Genomic DNA, 20,507 nt, shown 5'->3' with positions numbered 1-20,507 from the left:
CGTGGTCTTTGGCTAGATACCCCCTCCCCGCTAAATGATAACATAGTTTATCAACGGCCTCTATTTTGATAAGTAATTGTTAAAAGAATTACGGTAATCCAGTTTGCTGTATGCACACTTAGATGTTTGATTACAATATTACATCGTCAAATGAATCGAATCCCACAAACCCTGGGTCTCCTACTTCGAGGAGTCTCATACCGTCCCCAACCATGCGACTAATAGGAGACCAAAATGTAAATAAATGAAAAGTAAATCAATCAGCAAACGTTAACGATAAAATTCTGCTTATAAAGCGCCCGACTGTTATAGTCAAGTGTGTTTATTTGTTTCTCCCTAATATATTACCCAATCCAACACGCACGGCATGAAATTCTATTTCCACTGCAAATGTATAAGTCATTGCCGATAATATAGATATACAAACATATAGATTTCGACTCTGGTATAAGTAAGAAATTCCCGCAGCACCGCGTTGGTACTTTAAATATATTTATAGAACATATCATCTCACCCCTTCTCGCACTTGGCTGTCCAACGGGTGTTGTATTTTGCTCCTCTTGCAGGTTGTCCTCCGTGACAAGATGGTTCCATGTTGTGTGATGTAGAGAACTCCACACATGAAAATTGTGATAGGCAAGTGGTGTGGGTTTATGTTCAAGGATCCGAAGGTTGTGGTTTCGAATCCAGCTACTGTTATTATTTTTTTGTTTTTCATATTTTGGATTCGTAGCAAGCCATGCGCGCGGATGGTAGCTCTTTGATTTTCCTGTCACGGTTTTTGTCGGTACCGCGATATTTTTGATTCGGCTGATGGCACTATACCACCCGGCACTTATTATCAAAGTACGTTTAGTGAAGTGAAAATAGTGGATAGTCGATAGTTCATCAGCACTCGGGAAGTTCCGACGTACTTATTAGTGAAATTATGGTATGGAAAATTGTGTTCGTTGGACAGAGACAGTGGTATTGTGCAGTATGCAGTTTTTGACCTGCGTTCAAGTTTCCACACGCCGTACTTTTCCAGGAGCTTGCAAGTGCATTTGGTGAGTTTGTTCCTTTATATAGAAGTAGAAGTGTTTGTCATTTTAATAATTTGTACGTTTCCGGATCACGAAATGTTTCATCGGTTTTACCGGATTTTGTATATATTTGAATGACCGTCGGTAGTTACAAAGCAGATTTTACGTTGCAATTCGACATCTTTTGTTTCTCGTTTGTTCGTAGTACGGTACGGAGATTTTTTTTGGTTTTCGCTTTTTTTTTTTCTTGCGGGTCGATTGTTACACACCTGATAGTGTCCTGTTTTCAATGTAGGAAATTTCACGTTTCTTTTTTTTTTTTTTCTGACTAATCCGATGACCCTGGAGGGATCGGTTCTGCTTGTTACTATTTTCTAAGCAGAATTTCATAACCGTCTTCGAAGTGTAATCAACTAAACTGTAAATAACACATTTGTTTCCCTCTTTTGAATGCCGGCATTCAAATGATTAAATCATTAACACCTAACCACATATGCTCTGGGTCCATCGCCAGCTTTTCAGGCGAACCATGACCTGACCTTATACCCCTCCCAACCCCCACCTCCGCAGCACTTATGAGGGCGTCGCTGAGTCGGTGGCCTCTCATTAAGTAAGTGTTGCATCAACATTTCCTTCCCATATCCCAAGTTACGGTAAAGATGGGCGTGGCCAGGAATAGTAATATTCATGCTTTTGATAATGTTGTTAAGATTGGGCCAAGGTTTACTCCCCAGCCTTGTTTCTGAAAGCAGTCTGGATAAGATTATCAAATGACACATGCATATTGCTAGTATCCAATCTACGAAGTATACCGTAACTACGCTAACGCTAACGCTAACGCTAACGCTAACGCTAAGGATCCGAAGGTTGTGGTTTCGAATCCAGCTACTGTTATTATTTTTTTGTTTTTCATATTTTGGTGTCTGAGGCAAATTTCTTGTGGCGGAGCCTTGGAGCAATCGGGTATATGGGGTAGCTAACAAGGGATGTGTTACACGGGGTTTTCAACCGGACTATTTTTGTTGGATTCAACATGTCGAAATATGTGAAACCCCAAAGCCTTTCGGGTGAAGAGCCAGGGAGATGTAGTATGTTGTTAACAAAATGTTAATAAAATCTTAAATTTGTTTTACCAAATTAGGATGATAGTGTTGTCTAACACAGATCACCTAGATATAAGAAATGAATGTAATGTTTGGAATGATACTAATAAAGAAATTAAAAAAAACATGTACATCGTAATGTTCTGAATGGCTTCAACGGATGACGCATGAATTTGGATACTAGGTTCAAATAATGACTTATTCAGTAGGTACAAGAATGTTAACACTTTTGACCGGGTTAAATCCGCTCGATAAAGGCAATAAATACATTACTTAGAAAAGAGATAACTTAACTTTATATAAAATGAGTAGTAGAAAATCGGTAAAATAGAATGGTGTTTGATTTTCGATGATGTTATTACTTTCAATAAAACTAACATTGTTGCTAAATAAATAACTTTACTCAAGAAAATTGTTTTAAAAAGAACAAAATGTTTATTATTTATGTGTGATTTTTTGTGTATTCATACACTAACAAATGAGGCCATTTGAAATCACAGATCTGACTGTTATTTTTTTAGTTTCAGTTCAGTCATTTAAAACGACAATATTTTCACTTGTCCCACTAGTTTCCAAAATTTTCAATATTTACCTTGAACTTTGGCACAAACATTAAATTTAAATATAGCATAGATTTAGTAGGAAACAATCTGAAAAATATAGTAGATCTTATTCATTTTATTTTTTTTAAGAACCTTCTCTATACGATTTCCTTTACCCATTTGTCACACGGTACCTTATTTCGATAGTCACTCAAGCAAAATGATTATCTAAATACAGGGACCGGAATCTATTATGATAATTCGCCACAAGAAATCGGGTTGAATTTCATAAATTTGCCTGAAGAACCAAAAAATAAAAACAAAATATATACTCGCGCTTATTCAGAATCGAACCAAGGAGCTCCCGATTCATAAACCAGTACTAACTCCACGAACCTATCGACAGCTTGTTGAGAGAAGTGACAAAAGCAATATATAAAGCGTTTTATATTGCAATATTCATTCCATTCCTCTGACATGTCCACCATCCATTTGCCGCGTGACCATTTGCCTAAGTGTGCGTTTCCGATGCCATCATTCGGCTTCGGATTGGTTGTGCAATTGTGTGGGTCGGGCGTAAACATTTAGATTGCTCGAATTTTCAAGTCCAATGTGCTCGATTTCAATTGACGGGTTTGCCCGTCTACGCTTAGGAGGCGAATCTTACCATCAATAGGTGGATTTAGCACCTAATACGCTAGGAGGGAAATCCGCCATCCGAATTATTTTGGGTGTAGAGACCGAGTATATCTCTGCATCTCCACAGTTGTCATGGAAAGGATATTGAGTTAGTGGGATAAGGTAAAGATCTGGGAGTCACCAATGGTTGGTAGTGCGATCCATGATATAATCACGCCTAATTGGATTTGCGATATATTTCGATAAACGCATTGTACCCCAAACAACTGTTCATCACTCGCCAACGCAAGAGCAAGCGACTCGTTCAATAGATCAAACACTACTAACGATCCGCGGCGCTTTTTCATTTCACTACTCGACCGACGCGACATGTTTGATCCTGCCCTCGTCACCCGCCCGCAGGAGCAAGCGACAAGGTCGAAAAATCAAACAAAACTCGATGTGCAAATTAGCGGGGTACAGATTAAAAAGTGTTCAGATTAAATGTGGTCAAACCAACGGAGGTACCTGGTATTTCAAATTTCGTTATTTATCCTAATATTTTTATGGCCAAAACATAGCTATTACTGCAATAAAGAAGGCTGTGTACTAAAATCGACATTTCTTTAAAATTTAGTTTAAATTTTTGCATGAGCGGTTATTGGAACACACCAAAATACCTAGTGATCCAATAACCGCTCACGAGGTCTTGTGTTTTCAATATACATAATTATTTTATCAAATGAAAATAATGTCATCATTTGAAAGTTTTTAATATTGCTAGAATGTATCCGTGCGAAAAATGTTGGTTTTTGACACTAAAAGTCAATTTTTACACTAGGGAGCGGAAATAAGGGCATAAGCGGATACTGGTGCACTGATGGTACATCTCTGTCCAAAATGTGCTTGCATCGATTTTAAAAAGCGAGAAATGATATTTAGATCCTTTTAGATCGAAAATAAAAAATGGGTATTAGAGGGTTAATCAACATACTTAAAATATCTTTGATTGTGTACTTACTGCATGCTTTTGTACTGCACTTTCCGCTCATTTCCTGTTAGTGGATCTTTCAGTCTGGCGTCGTACCGACCGTGAACGATTCGTTGGCATATCTTTCTGAACTTGCTCTCACGTGGCACAGCAAAAAGTGGTGTGTCGAAAAACGGATGGTTCTCACGCAGATCCTCTTCCCGCTGATTTCGTCTCATTTCCGCTTGTTGGCGTTTGGCTTGCAATATTTTGATATCCAAATCGTGCGGTCTGGCTCGGGAAGATGTTACCCGTCCCGTTCCTCCGATATCTCCATTCTCCATTAGATGCTCATAGGTTTGTTTTAGCTTGATCGATCCACTTCGAACGCTTCGTCGAATTGATCTCGATCCGAACTTCTTCTGATCCATTCTCCATGGTTTGTGCTGCGTTATGGTACCTTGTGGTTTAAGGCCTGATTTTGCTCCAGCCTGTGGAATTATAGCCGAATCTCCCAGCATCAGCCTTTGGTTGTTTGAATCATTGATAATGTGAGTGATTGCCATCTTCCTTAAGCTGCTCCCCACCGATCGCACCTTGGCCGTCTTATTCATCACGTTAACCGGTTTCTGTTTCCGATACACCACCTTCGACTCCCAACATTCCGATACCGGTCGTTTATACCCCTCCACAAATGATGGATCTTCGGGATCCATATCGATTACAAACTGCTTCATGAATGATTCCCGAACCTTCGGCAATGTGAAATCGTTGGGAATTTTGTGCAAGATCGTCATCTGCGGTGAATCTGGAAACTTCTCGAAAATTCGCAACCGAAATGGTAGCGTTTCTTTGATTTCAGCGCTTTGCTCCCGGAACTTCAGTTGCTTCAACTTCTTGATATCTTCGTCCAACTCCAAGTTGTCCAAAATGACTGCCACGAACAAGCTCAACACAATCTAGAATTTTATGAAGTTTTCTTAGGTTAATAGTACTAAGCAACGATTTCAATGTCTTACCAGAGTGACGAACAAGTGGTACAATATGAAGTAGACGGCAACCAGTGGGGTCAGTGTCTTACTAGTGCGTATCATTGTTTCATCCATAACTTCCACCCAAGCTTCTTGTGTCAGGATTTGGAACATAGACATGAAAGCGTCTGGGAAACTTTCAAACTTGGTATAGTCGCAGAGAAAACAGAACAATTGCATCGAAATGCTAGAACTGATAATCAACAAGCACATGGTGAAGATAATCAGCGATCCCAACTTCTTTCCTGGACCAAAGATCTTATACACGAATCCTTCTAACATGGGTGAGGCCTTTATCAGACGAACCACTCGAAGAACTTGAAAATAGGTAAATCCTGATAAATACAGCCCGGGGATAATGTGAAGACTTGTTCCAATAGCTAACAGCAATTCGAACTTGTGAATTGAGTGCTTGAAGTAACCTCTCCAACCCAGGCAATAGATTTTGAATAACGTTTCAAGATCCAACAGAAAAGTAAACGTCATTTCTATGTAGTAATATTTTTCATAGAATACTTGTCTAGGTCTGCCATCGTGTTTAAAGTGCATTGTAGCCGTTACAATTCCATTTGCCAAAATCGTAGACATTACCAGCAGTCTAAAGTATGGAGATTTCAAAATTGTGTGGCAGGTTTCATTGGCTAAGCCACCATGCTTGTTCTCATCGATTGTGATTAACTTCCAACCAGTGTCGTCTCCAGTTATAGTCTGTGACGCTGTGCTGTTTTGAATGTGTCCTCGAACTCCCCACATCTGCTGAAACTGGACTCGAATTTCGTTGAACGTCTCTGTAATGACGGCGATGAAAACGTTCTTCACCAACCATGCAAGGAAGAAGATCATCGTGCTGAAATAGAACGCTGCTCGCCATGCTGGAAGACTGTCTATGGCACGGTACATTATGAAGACCCATCCCTCCTGAGATGCTGCTTGGTAAACCGTGAATATGCTTGTAGCTGTAATAGATAACAATATTTCACTATTCAAAATAAGACGAATTCAGCTATAACTTACCTATATCTTCGAATCCATTGAATCCCTGCACGTAATTGGTGAGAAAGTCCATTTTCATGCATTTCATACCAGTAGGACATTGATATCCTGAGTCTGGATCTGTTGAACAAAACGTGTCTGGTATGGCCAGGGAATTCACCGTAAGACCTCTGTAAAAAAGGCAATTTAGTTTTATTCAACATCTCCGACTAATCCGACCAAAAAATAAGGAACTCACTCTTTTTCCGTAGTGTTGAGAACACAATGGTTTTTCAGTTCTCCAAAAAATTGTACCCCCAACAGTCCGTACAAGGACATGAAGAACAGGAAGAACAACGTGACATTGTAAATTTGTTGGCTAGATCGTTTGAATATCTGATTAATTCGACTTTTTGGCATTGAAAACTTTAGGAAGACTCTGAGGAAGCGAATCATTATCAGAGGTCGCGGTGCTCGCAAGATTGTGAGATAGTGGAACTTGGGCAGTATTCCAAGCATTTCGAAGATATGCAGCACTACGGACGCCCAAAGGAAGAACACCATGGAAGCATCGAACTGGCACCAGTGATCTTTCAGATATGGCGCATCCCCCTGTAATTACATGGAAGAAGTTAGCATTAATTCCAACAATCATAACAAATCATAGCAACTTACTCAACTTACCCTGATCAGGCCTCGTATATGAATTTTGGCTATCATTTCCGCCGTGAACAGCAAAGTGACTATGGTATCGCTGCATAGTGTGAAATATTGCAGAAACGGATATCTTTCGAATGTTTTAGGTGTATTCATGGATACCGATGTGAGCGATACCAAAGCACATAAACGCATTAATCGACGGACCCATAGCTAGATGGAAAATACATAAATAGTGAATAGTAAAAAACGAAGTAAAATTTTTGGACTTATGTTATAATTGTAAGTGCAGACTGCAAAGCGTTTTTTTTTTTTTTTAATTTCTTTATTAGTATCATTCCAGACATTACATTCATTTCTTATATCTAGGTGTTCTGTGTTATTTGACAACACTATCATCCTAATTTGGTAAAACAAATTTAAGATTTAATTAACATTTTGTTAACAACATATTACATTTCATTTGCCGTAGCAGTTCAGATTTTTTACAGGTGAGTTGATTTCACCTGCTTATAAGAGAAAAAAAAATGTTTTTAATATACTTAACCTAACTTAACCTAAACATATAACGCATTAATCGTGGCAATAGAAGATTGTAACGATTTTTGCCTGAAATTATTAATGATTGTATTTGACATTTGTTCCAATGTTTCAACATTGGATATTCTATGTAACTCATTGGTACTATACCAGGGAGGAAGCCTCAGAATCATTTTCAAAATTTTATTTTGAATTCTCTGCAGAGCTTTCTTCCTGGTATTACAACAGCTAGTCCATATTGGTACAGCATACAACATGGCTGGCCTGAAAATTTGTTTGAATATCAACAGCTTGTTCTTAAGACAAAGTTTTGATTTTCTATTAATAAGGGGATAGAGACATTTTACATATTTATTACATTTGGCTTGAATGCCCTCAATGTGATTTTTGAAAGTTAAATTCTTATCTAGCATGAGCCCTAGATACTTAACTTCATCTGACCAATTTATTGGAACCCCTCTCATCGTGACAACATGTCTACTTGAAGGTTTCAAATAAAGAGCTTTTGGTTTATGTGGAAATATTATTAGTTGAGTTTTGGAAGCATTAGGAGAAATCTTCCATTTTTGCAAGTATGAAGAAAAAATATCCAAACTTTTTTGCAATCGACTACAGATGACACGCAGGCTTCGTCCTTTGGCGGAGAGGCCTGTGTCATCCGCAAACAAAGATTTTTGACATCCCTGAGGTAGCTCAGGTAAGTCAGAAGTGGAAATATTGTATAATATTGGTCCCAAAATGCTGCCTTGAGGAACACCAGCTCTTACAGGAAGTCTTTCAGATCTGGAGTTCTGATAATTAACCTGAAGTGTACGATTTGACAGATAACTTTGAATTATTCTAACAATGTATGTTGGAAAATTAAAGTTTTTTAATTTTACAATCAAACCTTCATGCCAAACACTGTCGAATGCTTTTTCTATGTCTAGAAGAGCAAGACCAGTAGAATAGCCTTCAGATTTGTTGGAACGGATCAAATTTGTTACACGTAAAAGTTGATGAGTGGTCGAATGTCCATGGCGGAATCCGAACTGTTCATTGGCAAAAATTGAATTTTCGTTGATGTGGGCCATCATTCTGTTCAAAATAACCTTTTCAAAAAGTTTACTGATGGAGGGAAGCAAACTGATTGGACGATAGCTAGAAGCTTCTGCAGGATTTTTGTCTGGTTTTAAAATTGGAACAACCTTAGCATTTTTCCATTTGTCAGGAAAATATGCTAATTGAAAACATTTGTTAAATATATCAACTAAAAATGATAAGCTACTTTCTGGAAGTTTCTTGATGAGGATGTAGAAAATTCCATCATCGCCAGGAGCTTTCATGTTTTTGAATTTTTTAATAATAGTTCTCACTTCTTCCAAATCAGTCTCCCAGGCATTTTCGAAAACGTTCTCTTGATTTAGAATATTTTCGAACTCCTGAGTAACTTCATTTTCAATTGGACTAGTAAGTCCTAAATTAAAATTGTGCGCACTTTCAAACTGCATAGCAAGTTTTTGAGCTTTTTCGCAATTAGTTAGTAATAATTTGTTTTCCTCTTTCAAAGCCGGTATTGGCTTCTGAGGTTTTTTCAAGATTTTCGATAATTTCCAAAAGGGCTTAGAGCCAGGGTCCAATTGAGAAATTTTATTTTCAAAATTTTTGTTTCTTAATTGAGCAAAACGTTTCTTGATTTCTTTCTGCAAATCCTGCCATATAATTTTCATAGCAGGATCGCGAGTGCGTTGAAATTGCCTTCTCCTCACGTTTTTAAGACGGATCAAGAGTTTAAGATCATCGTCTATAATCACGGATTCAAATTTTACTTCACATTTTGGAATTGCAATGCTCCGGGCTTCAACAATGGAATTTGTTAAAGTTTCAAGAGCATTGTCAATATCAAGTTTAGTTTCTAAAGAAATGTTAACATCAAGATTGGAGTCAACATACGTTTTATATATATTCCAGTCGGCTCGTAAATAATTGAAAGTGGAGCTGATAGGATTGAGAATCGCTTCTTGGGATATTTGAAATGTAACAGGGACATGATCAGAATCAAAATCAGCATGAGTAATCAGTTGGCTACAAAGATGACTAGAGTCGGTTAAGACCAAATCAATCGTAGATGGATTTCTAGAAGAGGAAAAACATGTGGGGCTATCAGGGTATTGAATTGAGAAATATCCTGAAGAGCACTCATCAAATAAAATTCTGCCGTTGGAATTACTTTGAGAATTATTCCATGACCGATGTTTGGCATTAAAGTCACCAATGACAAAGAATTTTGACTTATTGCGAGTCAATTTACGCAAGTCAGTTTGGAGCAAATTAACTTGCTGCCCAGAGCATTGAAAAGGCAAATAGGCAGCTATGAAAGTATATTTACCAAACTGTGTTTCAACAGAAACACCTAAAGTTTCAAAAACTTTAGTTTCAAATGATGAAAACAGTTGATGTTTTATACGCCTATGAATGATGATTGCAACTCCCCCACATGCCCCATCAAGTCGATCATTACGATAAACAAAAAAGTTAGGATCTCTTTTGAGTTTAGATCCAGGTTTTAAATACGTTTCGGTAATAACTGCTATATGCACGTTATTAACCGTAAGAAAATTAAACAGCTCGTCCTCTTTACCATTCAGAGAACGAGCATTCCAATTTAAAATATTTAAATTATTATTTGGATCCATTAGAAAAACGTAATCCAATAACAATTTGATTTGTAAATTTTACACCTACTTGGACTGCTTCAGTCATAGTGGTGGCTTTGAACATTGCATCAATCATTAGATTCAATTGTTCAGTTAGAAAATTAAAATCAGAGGCAGACATGTCATGTGATTTCCCATTGGAATTTCCGGTAGACGAAGAAGCGGAGTTACCTGTGGCGGTAGGGTTTTTTCCATTTGATTTGAAACAAGTAGAATGGGTACCCATGGATCGAACAGGGGAGGAGTTCAAATTTCCTGCTACGATATCGGCAAAGGATTTACCGTGGGTAGATACATTCGAAATAGAAAGATTCGAACGGCTACCCGACGGATTAAAATTAGTTTGTGAATGAGCATGATTATGATCTTCCTGATGGGTATGATTCATGATCAAGCGATCGTTAACTGAAAAATGAGCATTGTTCGATACTCTACCAGGCAAATTCCGGAAACGACCGTTAACGTAACGGATATTATCTTTCATCTGCCTGGCACGAGCCTCAATGACCTTTTTACGTGAAGGACAATTCCAAAAATTGGACTTATGGTTAGCCCCGCAATTACAACATATGAATTTGGTGGTATCTTCCTTCACTGGACAGACGTCTTTGGCGTGAGAAGAACCTCCGCAAATCATGCATTTAGCATCCATGCGACAATTTTTTGTACCATGACCCCACTTTTGGCACCGACGGCACTGAGTGGGGTTCTGGTAATTTCCTCCAGCTTTCTGGAAATGTTCCCATGTCACACGGACATCAAACAAAAGTTTTGCTTTTTCTAAAGCTTTAATATTATTTAGTTCTTTTTTGTTAAAGTGAACTAAATAAAATTCTTGAGAAAGCCCTTTCCGAACAATGCCAGATTGGGTTCTCTTTTTCATAATGATTACTTGGACTGGGGAAAAACCAAGTAAATCATTTATTCCATTTTTGATCTCTTCAGGTGATTTATAGTCACTTGAGAGACCTTTCAAGACAACTTTGAACAAACGTTCAGTTTTGTCGTCATAAGTAAAAAATTTGTGCTTCTTCTCTTCAAGATGTTTGAGAAGAAGTTCACGATCTTTAAGAGTTTCCGGCAAAACGCGACAGTCTCCTTTCTTTGCGATTTGGAAGGAAACCTTGATTCCCCTAATGGAGTTCAAGATCTCCTGCCTAAATCCCCCAAATTCGGAACAACTGACCACGATAGGCGGCACTCTTTGCTTCCTCACTTGAATCAAAGAGCCTGGGCTAGAGGCTGCTTCGATTTGGTGTTCGGAAAATTTGTCTAGAGCATCGAACTGATTGCTCATTTCGATACAATTATTCATTTCACCCTTGGAAGAAAGTTCGCATTCCGGAGAAACGTCCTTTCTTCCATTCTTGCCACGTGTAGTGACAGTTTTAAAACCCACTTTTTTGGAAGGAAGTAGTGAATTCAGAGATTCACCCTTCCTTTTGTTAGTTGTTGATACCATGTTTAGTTAATAAACGAGAAAGACGTGACCTTCGAGAGGTTTTTTCCCTAGACGGTGTCCAAGAAGGATTACCACCGCTAGCTTTCGCCAACGGGTCCAACGAAAAATCGAAGGCACGGGTCCAAACAAGGATCGTAAAGGGATCAATAGTAGAAAAATAGTACTGAAAAGTACTGTTTTAGTAGCACTGAAAAGTACCGTTTTTAATTTTAGCACTGAAAAGTACTGTTTTTGTAGCACTGAAAAGTACTGTTTTATTGCTTTAGGTAGTTTTTAAGAAAACTTCCAAGAGCAGAGAGAATTCGTGTACGCACAGCACGAAGGTACGATGCGCACTGACTGCAAAGCGTTCGTGAACATTAACTTCAGGCACTGATAATCTGTGCTTCAGGTGATATTATTAAGTCGTTATCATGCTAGAATCCGAAAAGCTTCAAGATATGAAGGAGCAAATAAATTACGAATAAAATGTGTTCATGCACGTGGGTCTATGTATAGTAGAGTGGTCCAGCCTTATAAAAAAATATAATGGAGACAAAAGTTATAGTAAGACAGTCAACTATTTGTAAGATTACAATCTAGCACCGACAAGTAGTTCCACATCTTATCATTTCATTTCTATTTGAGTGTTCTATGTAAACTCATGCTTTAAGGGGAAACATCTCGGAATCCAAAGATGGCCGGCACAATGGCCGACTTGTGCCCCTACTCACGTTTTCAAAGGCACTAAACTAGCTTTCTGCTAGTGCACAAAGCCAACATAAAAAGTGCGCTGTTGATGGATGCTTTCTTCGCGAGATTTGTGCCTTTGAAGTTTTAGTGCAATCTTAGAAGTTGATTCAAAACTGTTTCACCTTAAACATGACAGATGAAACTTGACAATCATAGAAAACTAAATGTTTGTGTTTTATGCAGTCTGTTGCCTCCATGCTATTACAATTTAAAGGCTTTGACCAATAATTAAGAAGATCAAATAACTCCCCAAAAGCTACATGGCTTTGAATAGTATGTTATATCATTACAAATATGAAGTATGTTTTATGTAACAATGTGTGTAAACTATATGCGAAATTTTTAAATAATTTGCTTTGATTCAAGTGAGGAAACAAAGGGTGCCGTCAATTGTGGTCAGTTGTCCCGAATTTGGAGAGTTTAGGCAGGAGATCTTGAACTCCTTTAAGGGAATCAAGGTTTCCTTTCAAACCGCATTTTGTCGGAAACTCTTAAAGATCGCAAACTTTTTTCAAACATCTTGAAGAAAAGAAGCACAAATGTTTTACTTATGACGACAAAATTGAACGTTTGTTCAAAGTCGTCTTGAAAGGTCTCTCAAGTGATTATTATTCACCTGAAGAGATGAGAAATGGAATAAATGATTTACTTGAATTTTCCCCAGTGCAAGTAATTATTAAGAAAACGAGAACCCAAACTGGCATTCGTCAGAAAGGGTCATCCTAAAAGCTTTGAAGCTTGGAGTAGTACAAATGCATCTTAGTGAATAGGTCAAATACTTAGGGGTAATTTTGGATTCTTAACTGAATTGGAATGCTCATATCTAGTATGTGGCTAGTAAAGCTACTAGTTCGTTTTGGGCATGCTCCATAAATTTTGGCAGAAAATGGGGCTTGAAACCAAAAATAATAATGTGAATTTATTTGTCCATAATTCGTCCAAAAGTAACATATGCTTCGCTAGTGTGATGGCCAAAAACAAAACAGGCCACAACACAAGATAAACTATCAAAAGTACAACGTCTCGTGTCCATCGCTATAACGGGAGCGATGCGAAGCACTCCGTCAAAAGCATTAGATGCTATTCTTCTGGAGCAGGAATCTACGGCCCTGGGACAAACGTCTCAGTGGCGATGCGGAGATTTTTGCCATACTAGAATGCGCCAATATTTGTCTTAAGAGAAAATACAGATATGCAAATATCTGCATTTTTTCTGATAGCCAAGCTGCGTTGAAGGCGTTGGTCGCATATAAGTGCTCATCAAGACTTGTCTGGGAATGCATTCTCTCATTGCGAAAGATGTGCCAAGAGAACTCTGTATGTTTGTATTGGATTCCGGCACACAATGGCATTTTAGGAAATGAAAAGGAAGACGAGCTTACTAAATAGGGTTCAAATCAGGGATGGGAAAAGTACTGTAGCAAACATCTACCATCTTTACATTTACATGTTTCTACACGACCATCAAAATCCAAAGCAAACCATGACCGTTCAAAACAAAAAAATGTCACGGCTCTTCAAAACTGTAATCTTCTTCTTCCCAACGTTTTTTCAAACCCGAATGCGAAATGACTCGAGCTCGATAAAGGTAGCATGAAATTGAACTTGTTTATATGTATCGCAACGGAATGATTGTGCTCTTGCTATTAGCGCCAATAGATTTCAATTAGTTGAAAACACAAGCGAAATATTAGCTATTGAATTATTTAACATTTTTTCAATCATTCACCTCGAGATGGCTGCCCGAAAACGAACGAAGTGGAGAGATAAAACATTCAAGCAATGTGTCAACCGTTGGCAGCGCAACGCCTGATGGTATTCGATCTGACGAAGGTACGGTGCTGCCATCTGGAAAAAGTTTACTCTGTGCGTGAAGCGTCGAAAATTTTACCCGGCAAGGTATAGGAAGTGATATTTCAAATGCTTATATAAAACTAACCACAATATTTAACATCTTTTCAGTACATGTTGGTAAACTTTTGATGGGCTACATTATAGACACATTATTTTGATTTTTATATTTTTTCCTCAATATTCTGCGGATTTTTTAGCTTATCATCAATCTAACCCCGTACACTTAATAGAATTTAATTAAATTATGTTTTGAATTTTTTGGAAGCATTTAAAAATTGACTTCCTATGCTTTGCCATGTAAAGAAATCGGAGCTTCACGCATAGGGTCAACTGTGGTAATTGCTTCCGTCATCGCGAATTGATGCTGCTGCTGCTTTGAGTTTTGGTTGGCTGGCAGAATCGATGAACTGTGGTAGTGGTCACAGTTCCCAAGCCTGGTTTAAATACATAGTTCATCGGCCCGAAGCATATTCGCGTCTACGAAGGTAATTACCACAGTTGACCCTATGCGTGAAGCTCCGATTGTTTTACATGGCAAAGCATAGGAAGTCAATTTTCAAACGCTTATAAGAAAATCAAAAAATTTTTAATTAAATTCTGTTAAGTGTACGGGGTTAGACTATTGATCAACTATAGAATCAGCAGCATATTGAGAAAAAATATAAAACTCAAAATTATATGCCTATAATGTAGCCCATCAAAAGTATATCAACACATACTGAAAAGATTTTTAATAACTATTGTAGTTAATTAGCATTTGAAATTTCGCTTCCTTTACCTTGACGGGTAAAATTTTCGACGCTTCACGCATCGAGCAAACTTTTACCAGCTGGCAGCACCGTACCTTCGTACACTCGAATCGTACTGTGCACTAAATATGGAACTAAAAAGCTGGGAACGACAAAGGGTGATGACTAATTGGATGGTCACCACAAGGTGTAATCAATCTAAAAGATGTTTAGTTCCAAATGTAACTATCACGAAAAGACTCTAAGAGCCTAACAAGAGAGTTCTTTACGCATACACTGGCCTATTAACTGGACACTGTACGAGTAGATATCATTCAAAGAATATTGGTCAGGTTCATAATGATATTTGTCGTTTCTGTAATATGGAACGCGAAACCTCGGAACATCTGGTATTTTCAGTTACTCCCCTTCAAGTTTTCTTCCTACGGGTACCTAATCATTTAAATTGTTTATAATAAAATGGAAATACCCAAGCATTAGTGCTTCATGAACGAAAATTCCAACAGAAAATGTACCTACTTATAGTAACATGTCTCTATCTGATTACAAATTTTTAACTAAAAACAAATTACAAAATAAAACTTTTCAAAACCACCAATGTGGCAGTCCAAGTTTGTTTGTTTTATTAAATATGATATTGGATTACGTTGCTCTGATGGATCTAAATATTTGTTTAAACATTTAAAATTGGGATATTAGTTCTTTGAATGGTAAAGGGGACAAGCTATTTAATTTTCCAACAGCTAATAACATACATATAGCAGTTATTGTTGAAATTTATTTAAACCCTGGATCAAATCTCAAAAGAGATCCGATCTTTTTTGTTTATCGAAATGATCGACTTGATGGGGCATGTGGGTAAGTTGCAATCATCACTCATAGGCGTATAAAACATTAACTTTTTCGTCATTCGAAACCAAAGTTTTTGAAACTTTGGGTGTTTCTGTTGAAGCACAGCTTGGTGAATATACTTTCATAGCTGCCTATTTACTTTTTCAATGCACCGAGCAACATGTTAATTTGCTTCAAAACGCCTTGCGAAAATTGACTAGCAATAAGTCAAATTTGGTGTCATTGCAACACATCGCTCATGGCATAATTTGCAAAGTAATTCTAACAGCAGAATTGTATTTGATGAGTGCTCTTCAGGATATTTCTCAATTCAATACACTGATACTTGTCCTAGAAACCCTTTTCTAGAAATTCTTCTACGATTGATTTTGTCTTAACCGTCTCTTTGTAGCCAGTTTCAATCCTATCAGCTCCACTTTCAATTATTTTCGAGCCGACTGAAATACATATATCGTTGGTAATCTTGACGGTATCATTTCTTTTCAACCAACACTTGACATTGACAATGCTTTTGGAACATTAACCAATTCCATTGTTGAAGCAAGGGGCATTGTAATTCCAAAATGTGAAGAACAATTCGAATCCGCGATTTTAGACGATGATCTTAAACTCTTGATCCATCAAAAACGTGAGGAGAAGGCAATTCCAACGCACTCGCGATCCTGCTATGAAAATTATAAGGAAGGATCTGCAAAAAGAAATTAAAAAACGTTTTTATCAATTAAGAAACAAACAAAAATGAAAATAAAATGTCTCAATCGGACCCTGGTCCTAAGCCCTTTTGGAAATTATCAAAAAATTTGAAAACCCCTCAGAAGCCAATTCCGGCCTTGAAAGAACAAATTATTACTAACCAATTGCGAAAATGCTCAAAAGGTATGTAATTTGAAAATTCCTGGGAGTCTGATTTGGAAGAAGTGAGAACTACTATTAAAAAAAATCAAAAATATGAATGCCCCTGGCGATGATAAAATTTTCTACATCCTCATCAAGAAACTTCAAGAGAGTAGCTTATCATTCTTGGTTGATATATTTAACAAATGTACTTAGTGAACTAACCGAAAAAAAAAAAAAATTTTCTAACTGGAAAAAAGGCAGAAGCTTCCAGCTATCATCCAATCAGTTTGCTTTTCTCCATTCGTAAACGTTCTGAAAAGGTAATTTTGAACAGAATGATGGTCTACATCAACGAAAATTCTATTTTTGCCAATGAACAGTTCCGCCATGGACATTCGACCACTCACCAACCTTTACGTTTAACAAATTTTATCCGTTTCAACAAATTTGAAGGCTATTCTACTGGGCTTGCTCTTCTAGACATAGAAAAAGCATTTGACAGTGTTGGGCATGAAGGCTTGATAGTAAAATTAAAAAAAGCTTTAACTTTCCAATATACATTGTTAGTATAATTCAAAGTTATCTGTCAAATAGTACACTTCTGGTTAATTATTAAAACTCCAAGTCTGAAAGAATTCCTGTAAGAGCTGGTGTTCCTCAAGGCAGCATTTTGGGACCAATATTATACAATATTTTCACATCTGACTTACCTGAGCTACCTCAGGGATGTCAAAAATCTTTGTTTGCGGATGACACAGGCCTCTCCGCCAAAGGACGAAGTCTGCGTGTCATCTGTAGTCGATTGCAAAAAAGTTTGGATATTATTTCTTCATACTTGTAGAAATGGAAGATTTTTCATAATGCTTCCAAAACTCAGCTTATTCGCACATAAACAAAAAGCTCTTTATTTCAAACCTTCAATTAGACACGATGTCACGATGACAGGGGTTTCGACAAATTGGTCAGATGAATTTAAGTATCCAGGGCGCATACTAGATACAAATTTAAATTTCAAAAATCTTATTGAGGGCATTCAACCCAAATGTTACAAATATATAACTTTGTCTTAAGAACAATAAGAGCAAGCTTTTGATCTTCAAACAAATTTTCAGGCCAGCCATGTGGGTACGTATTGCATACAGTATGGACTAGCTATTTTAATACCAGGAAGAAATTTCAGCAGATACTAATGTGTTATATAGAATATCCAAAGTTGAAACATTGGAACAAATGTCGAAAAAACTTATTAATAATTTTAGACTGAAATCATTACAATCTTCTACTGCCACGATAAATACGTTATAACTTTAGGTTTAGTTAGGTTAAGGTAATTGAAAGCGTTTTTTCTCTTATACGTAGGTGAAATCTACTAACCCGTAAAAATTATGAACAACTACTGTAAATGAAATGTAATACGTTGTTAAAGAAATGTTAATAAAATCTTAATTTAGTTTTATCAAAATAGGATGATAGTGTTTTCCCAAATCGCAGCAAGCGTTGGAGACGTGCGGTCGTGTTTTTGCAAAATGTCACGTTTTTTTTGCTGGGAAATCGGCTGAAGTGAAAAAGTTTTGACTGAAGATTAAGCGGATGTTGAAGAATGCCTAAACTATCTTAGTGTAATTAGTGAAAAAAAAGATTGTGATGGCGTAATTTACAGAATGACGAAAACTTTTTCCGATACCACCGAACATTACAGTTAGTGAAGTAAAATAAACCGTCCTAATGGAATTCGGAGTGCACTTTGAATTATTCTGTGGCTTAAAATTTACAGACGGATTTCATGTTCTTACTACATCAACAGAAGAAGTTTATTGATTTGCTATTTTTTTTCTGATTGTTATGTGAAGGAAAAATATTAGTATTGGATATCGAAGATCGAAGATTCGAGATCAGTTGTGCCCGCTTCGCTTATTTTAACAAGTGTTTCCAAACAAGGCGCCGTCGATCGAGAGTTGATATTCTGCATTCGAAAGCATCAAGAGTACATCGGATTGCTACAGTTGTCCAATGGTCATGGGTGAGATCTTTCCAATATATCATATATCCAGTATTGAATTTCAATTACAACTTCTACATTTGCACCATTTGTCAAATTGTAGAAATAGATGATAATTGATCCCAAAATCTATCAAATTTTTATCGTCATTCGATATAGCAGTATTATTCTGGTTCTTGCTTCATACTAAGCCTCAATTTTGATAATCTTAAATACTGCTTAAAGGGAGAGGGATAGTTTTCTTTTCGTTTCAGAGAGCGAGTAATGGCGCTTAATCCAAGGCTATAGAGCCAGGGCATAAGGCCGAAATACCTATGTCCCATCCCAGGAAAAGGAAAAGGAAAACATACCACAATGAAGTGTGCCCTAACATTTTTAGCAAAGCCACTTCCAACGATTTTACCTATCCCCTCAAATGAAACTGTTGGTACGGTTGTCCCCGTTTCTTCCTTTACAAAATTTAAAAAACTTTCGTCTATCATGTTATTTACAAGTGAATAATCTGATCGCCGAAATTTTTTAAATTATCTTCAACACTAAGTCTGCACAGTGGGCCTGGCCATTTTAATATTTGTATCACATTACCGATATGCTACAAATATTAATGTTGACAAGAAAATACCAGAAGAAATTCTGATATTTCCAGGATGCTTTTCAATATTGGCTGTGCAAGCGCTTAGAATAGAATAGAATAGAATAGGATGATAGTGTTTCCCAACACAAGACAACTAGATATAAGAAATTAATAGTAATGTTTGAATTGATACTAATACTTAAATGAATTACAAAAAATCTCTTCCATGCTGCTAGAAGTATCGAATCAAATAGCGAAACGTATCCACACATTGGAAAAAAATCTTCTTCGTGCCCATTACAAACGAATAGTGCATAAATAAGCCAAACATATAAATATTTTCTCGACAGCGAGCTCTTCATTGCAATGCGAATTCAAAAGTGTGGTATGCAAAGCAAAGCAAAATTGCCATATCCTATGGGATCGTCTGTCTGGAAAGAGTACCTTCTACAGCGCATGGTCAGATTTTGGTTTTGGCTAGGGCTTCTACAATATAAACGGGTTAACATATCCAACATGAACGTACATACTACTAGGTATAGATATAACACCGACAGAGTGAATCACAACACCAACCATCAAAATGAAAAATTTACAACGAAATGAATTGTATAAAGCGGACAGGAAACCTTGTTAACCCATTCTATATCGGCACTTTCGTTGAGGGACTCTTCTGGGCCGTAATCTGCCAGGATGGGTTCGCCTTTGATGCTCTGCTTCCTGCCCAACATTTTCTCACTTTTCGCAATATGGCTGCCTTTTGATGCAATTTCGAATCCAGCAACCACGCCCTTGAAGGTGCAAAATTATTCCGGGAATCTCACGCTGGTTGCTGCTGATTGATTAGTTCTTCATGTTGCGTGACTGGATTCATTTCGGAGAATTTCGTTTGCATCACTAACCACTGGTGCACCGCAATGCAATATTTACATAATACTGACTTAATTTCTTGACACGTTTTATTGATGGCCGTTTTTGATAAAACGTTGATTTCGTTGGATATATACGCAAACAAGTATTTCACTTTTGATTACAAGCCTAACTTTTGTAGATTTACTACTTAAACCTATAATATTTCTCTTAATCTATGCTTATTCAACAGTTCTACAACTGAACTCCTTGAATGGAGAAAAGTGTATTACTAATCGATATTTCATCATGGCATCTTGCTGGAAATTTTGATACGGAGTTTGCGCACATCTACCTGTTTCATTTATATTGTGCGAATCTTCCGATATGAAGATGTAACATAAGTAACAACTAAATTTATTTTGCGCACAACTAATCTAATCCATAA

At 37.2% G+C, this 20,507-nt stretch overlaps 2 protein-coding genes across 8 annotated transcripts in view; one reads left to right on the top strand and one right to left on the bottom strand.

Moving 5' to 3' along the window:
* Positions 1 to 20,363, bottom strand: part of LOC5579947 (sodium leak channel non-selective protein) — a 72,796-nt gene extending 52,433 nt beyond the window's left edge. The window contains exons 1-6 of one of the 5 annotated variants that reach the window (XM_001652186.2): positions 19,840 to 20,363; positions 6,943 to 7,128; positions 6,518 to 6,870; positions 6,301 to 6,449; positions 5,275 to 6,242; positions 4,307 to 5,214 (exon numbers count right to left, since the gene is read on the bottom strand). In XM_001652186.2, the coding sequence (XP_001652236.1) occupies positions 4,307 to 5,214; positions 5,275 to 6,242; positions 6,301 to 6,449; positions 6,518 to 6,870; positions 6,943 to 7,128; positions 19,840 to 19,941 (2,666 nt within the window). In that variant the 5' untranslated portion in view covers positions 19,942 to 20,363. Of the gene's footprint in view, positions 1 to 4,306; positions 5,215 to 5,274; positions 6,243 to 6,300; positions 6,450 to 6,517; positions 6,871 to 6,933; positions 7,129 to 19,654; positions 19,815 to 19,839 lie in introns of those variants that run through there. The other 4 variants (XM_021854383.1, XM_021854385.1, XM_021854386.1 and 1 more) reach the window with 4 other exon arrangements.
* The window catches only part of LOC5579949 (histone-arginine methyltransferase CARMER), a 165,638-nt gene that overhangs the window by 76,856 nt on the left and 68,275 nt on the right, over positions 1 to 20,507 (top strand). The gene's annotated exons all lie outside the window — the stretch shown is intronic.

This window comes from Aedes aegypti, chromosome 3 (assembly GCF_002204515.2).
Source record: "Aedes aegypti strain LVP_AGWG chromosome 3, AaegL5.0 Primary Assembly, whole genome shotgun sequence".
Classification (NCBI taxonomy): domain Eukaryota; kingdom Metazoa; phylum Arthropoda; class Insecta; order Diptera; family Culicidae; genus Aedes; species Aedes aegypti.
The sequence above is the reverse complement of the archived record's forward strand: the minus strand, read 5'-3'. Positions and strand labels throughout refer to the sequence as shown.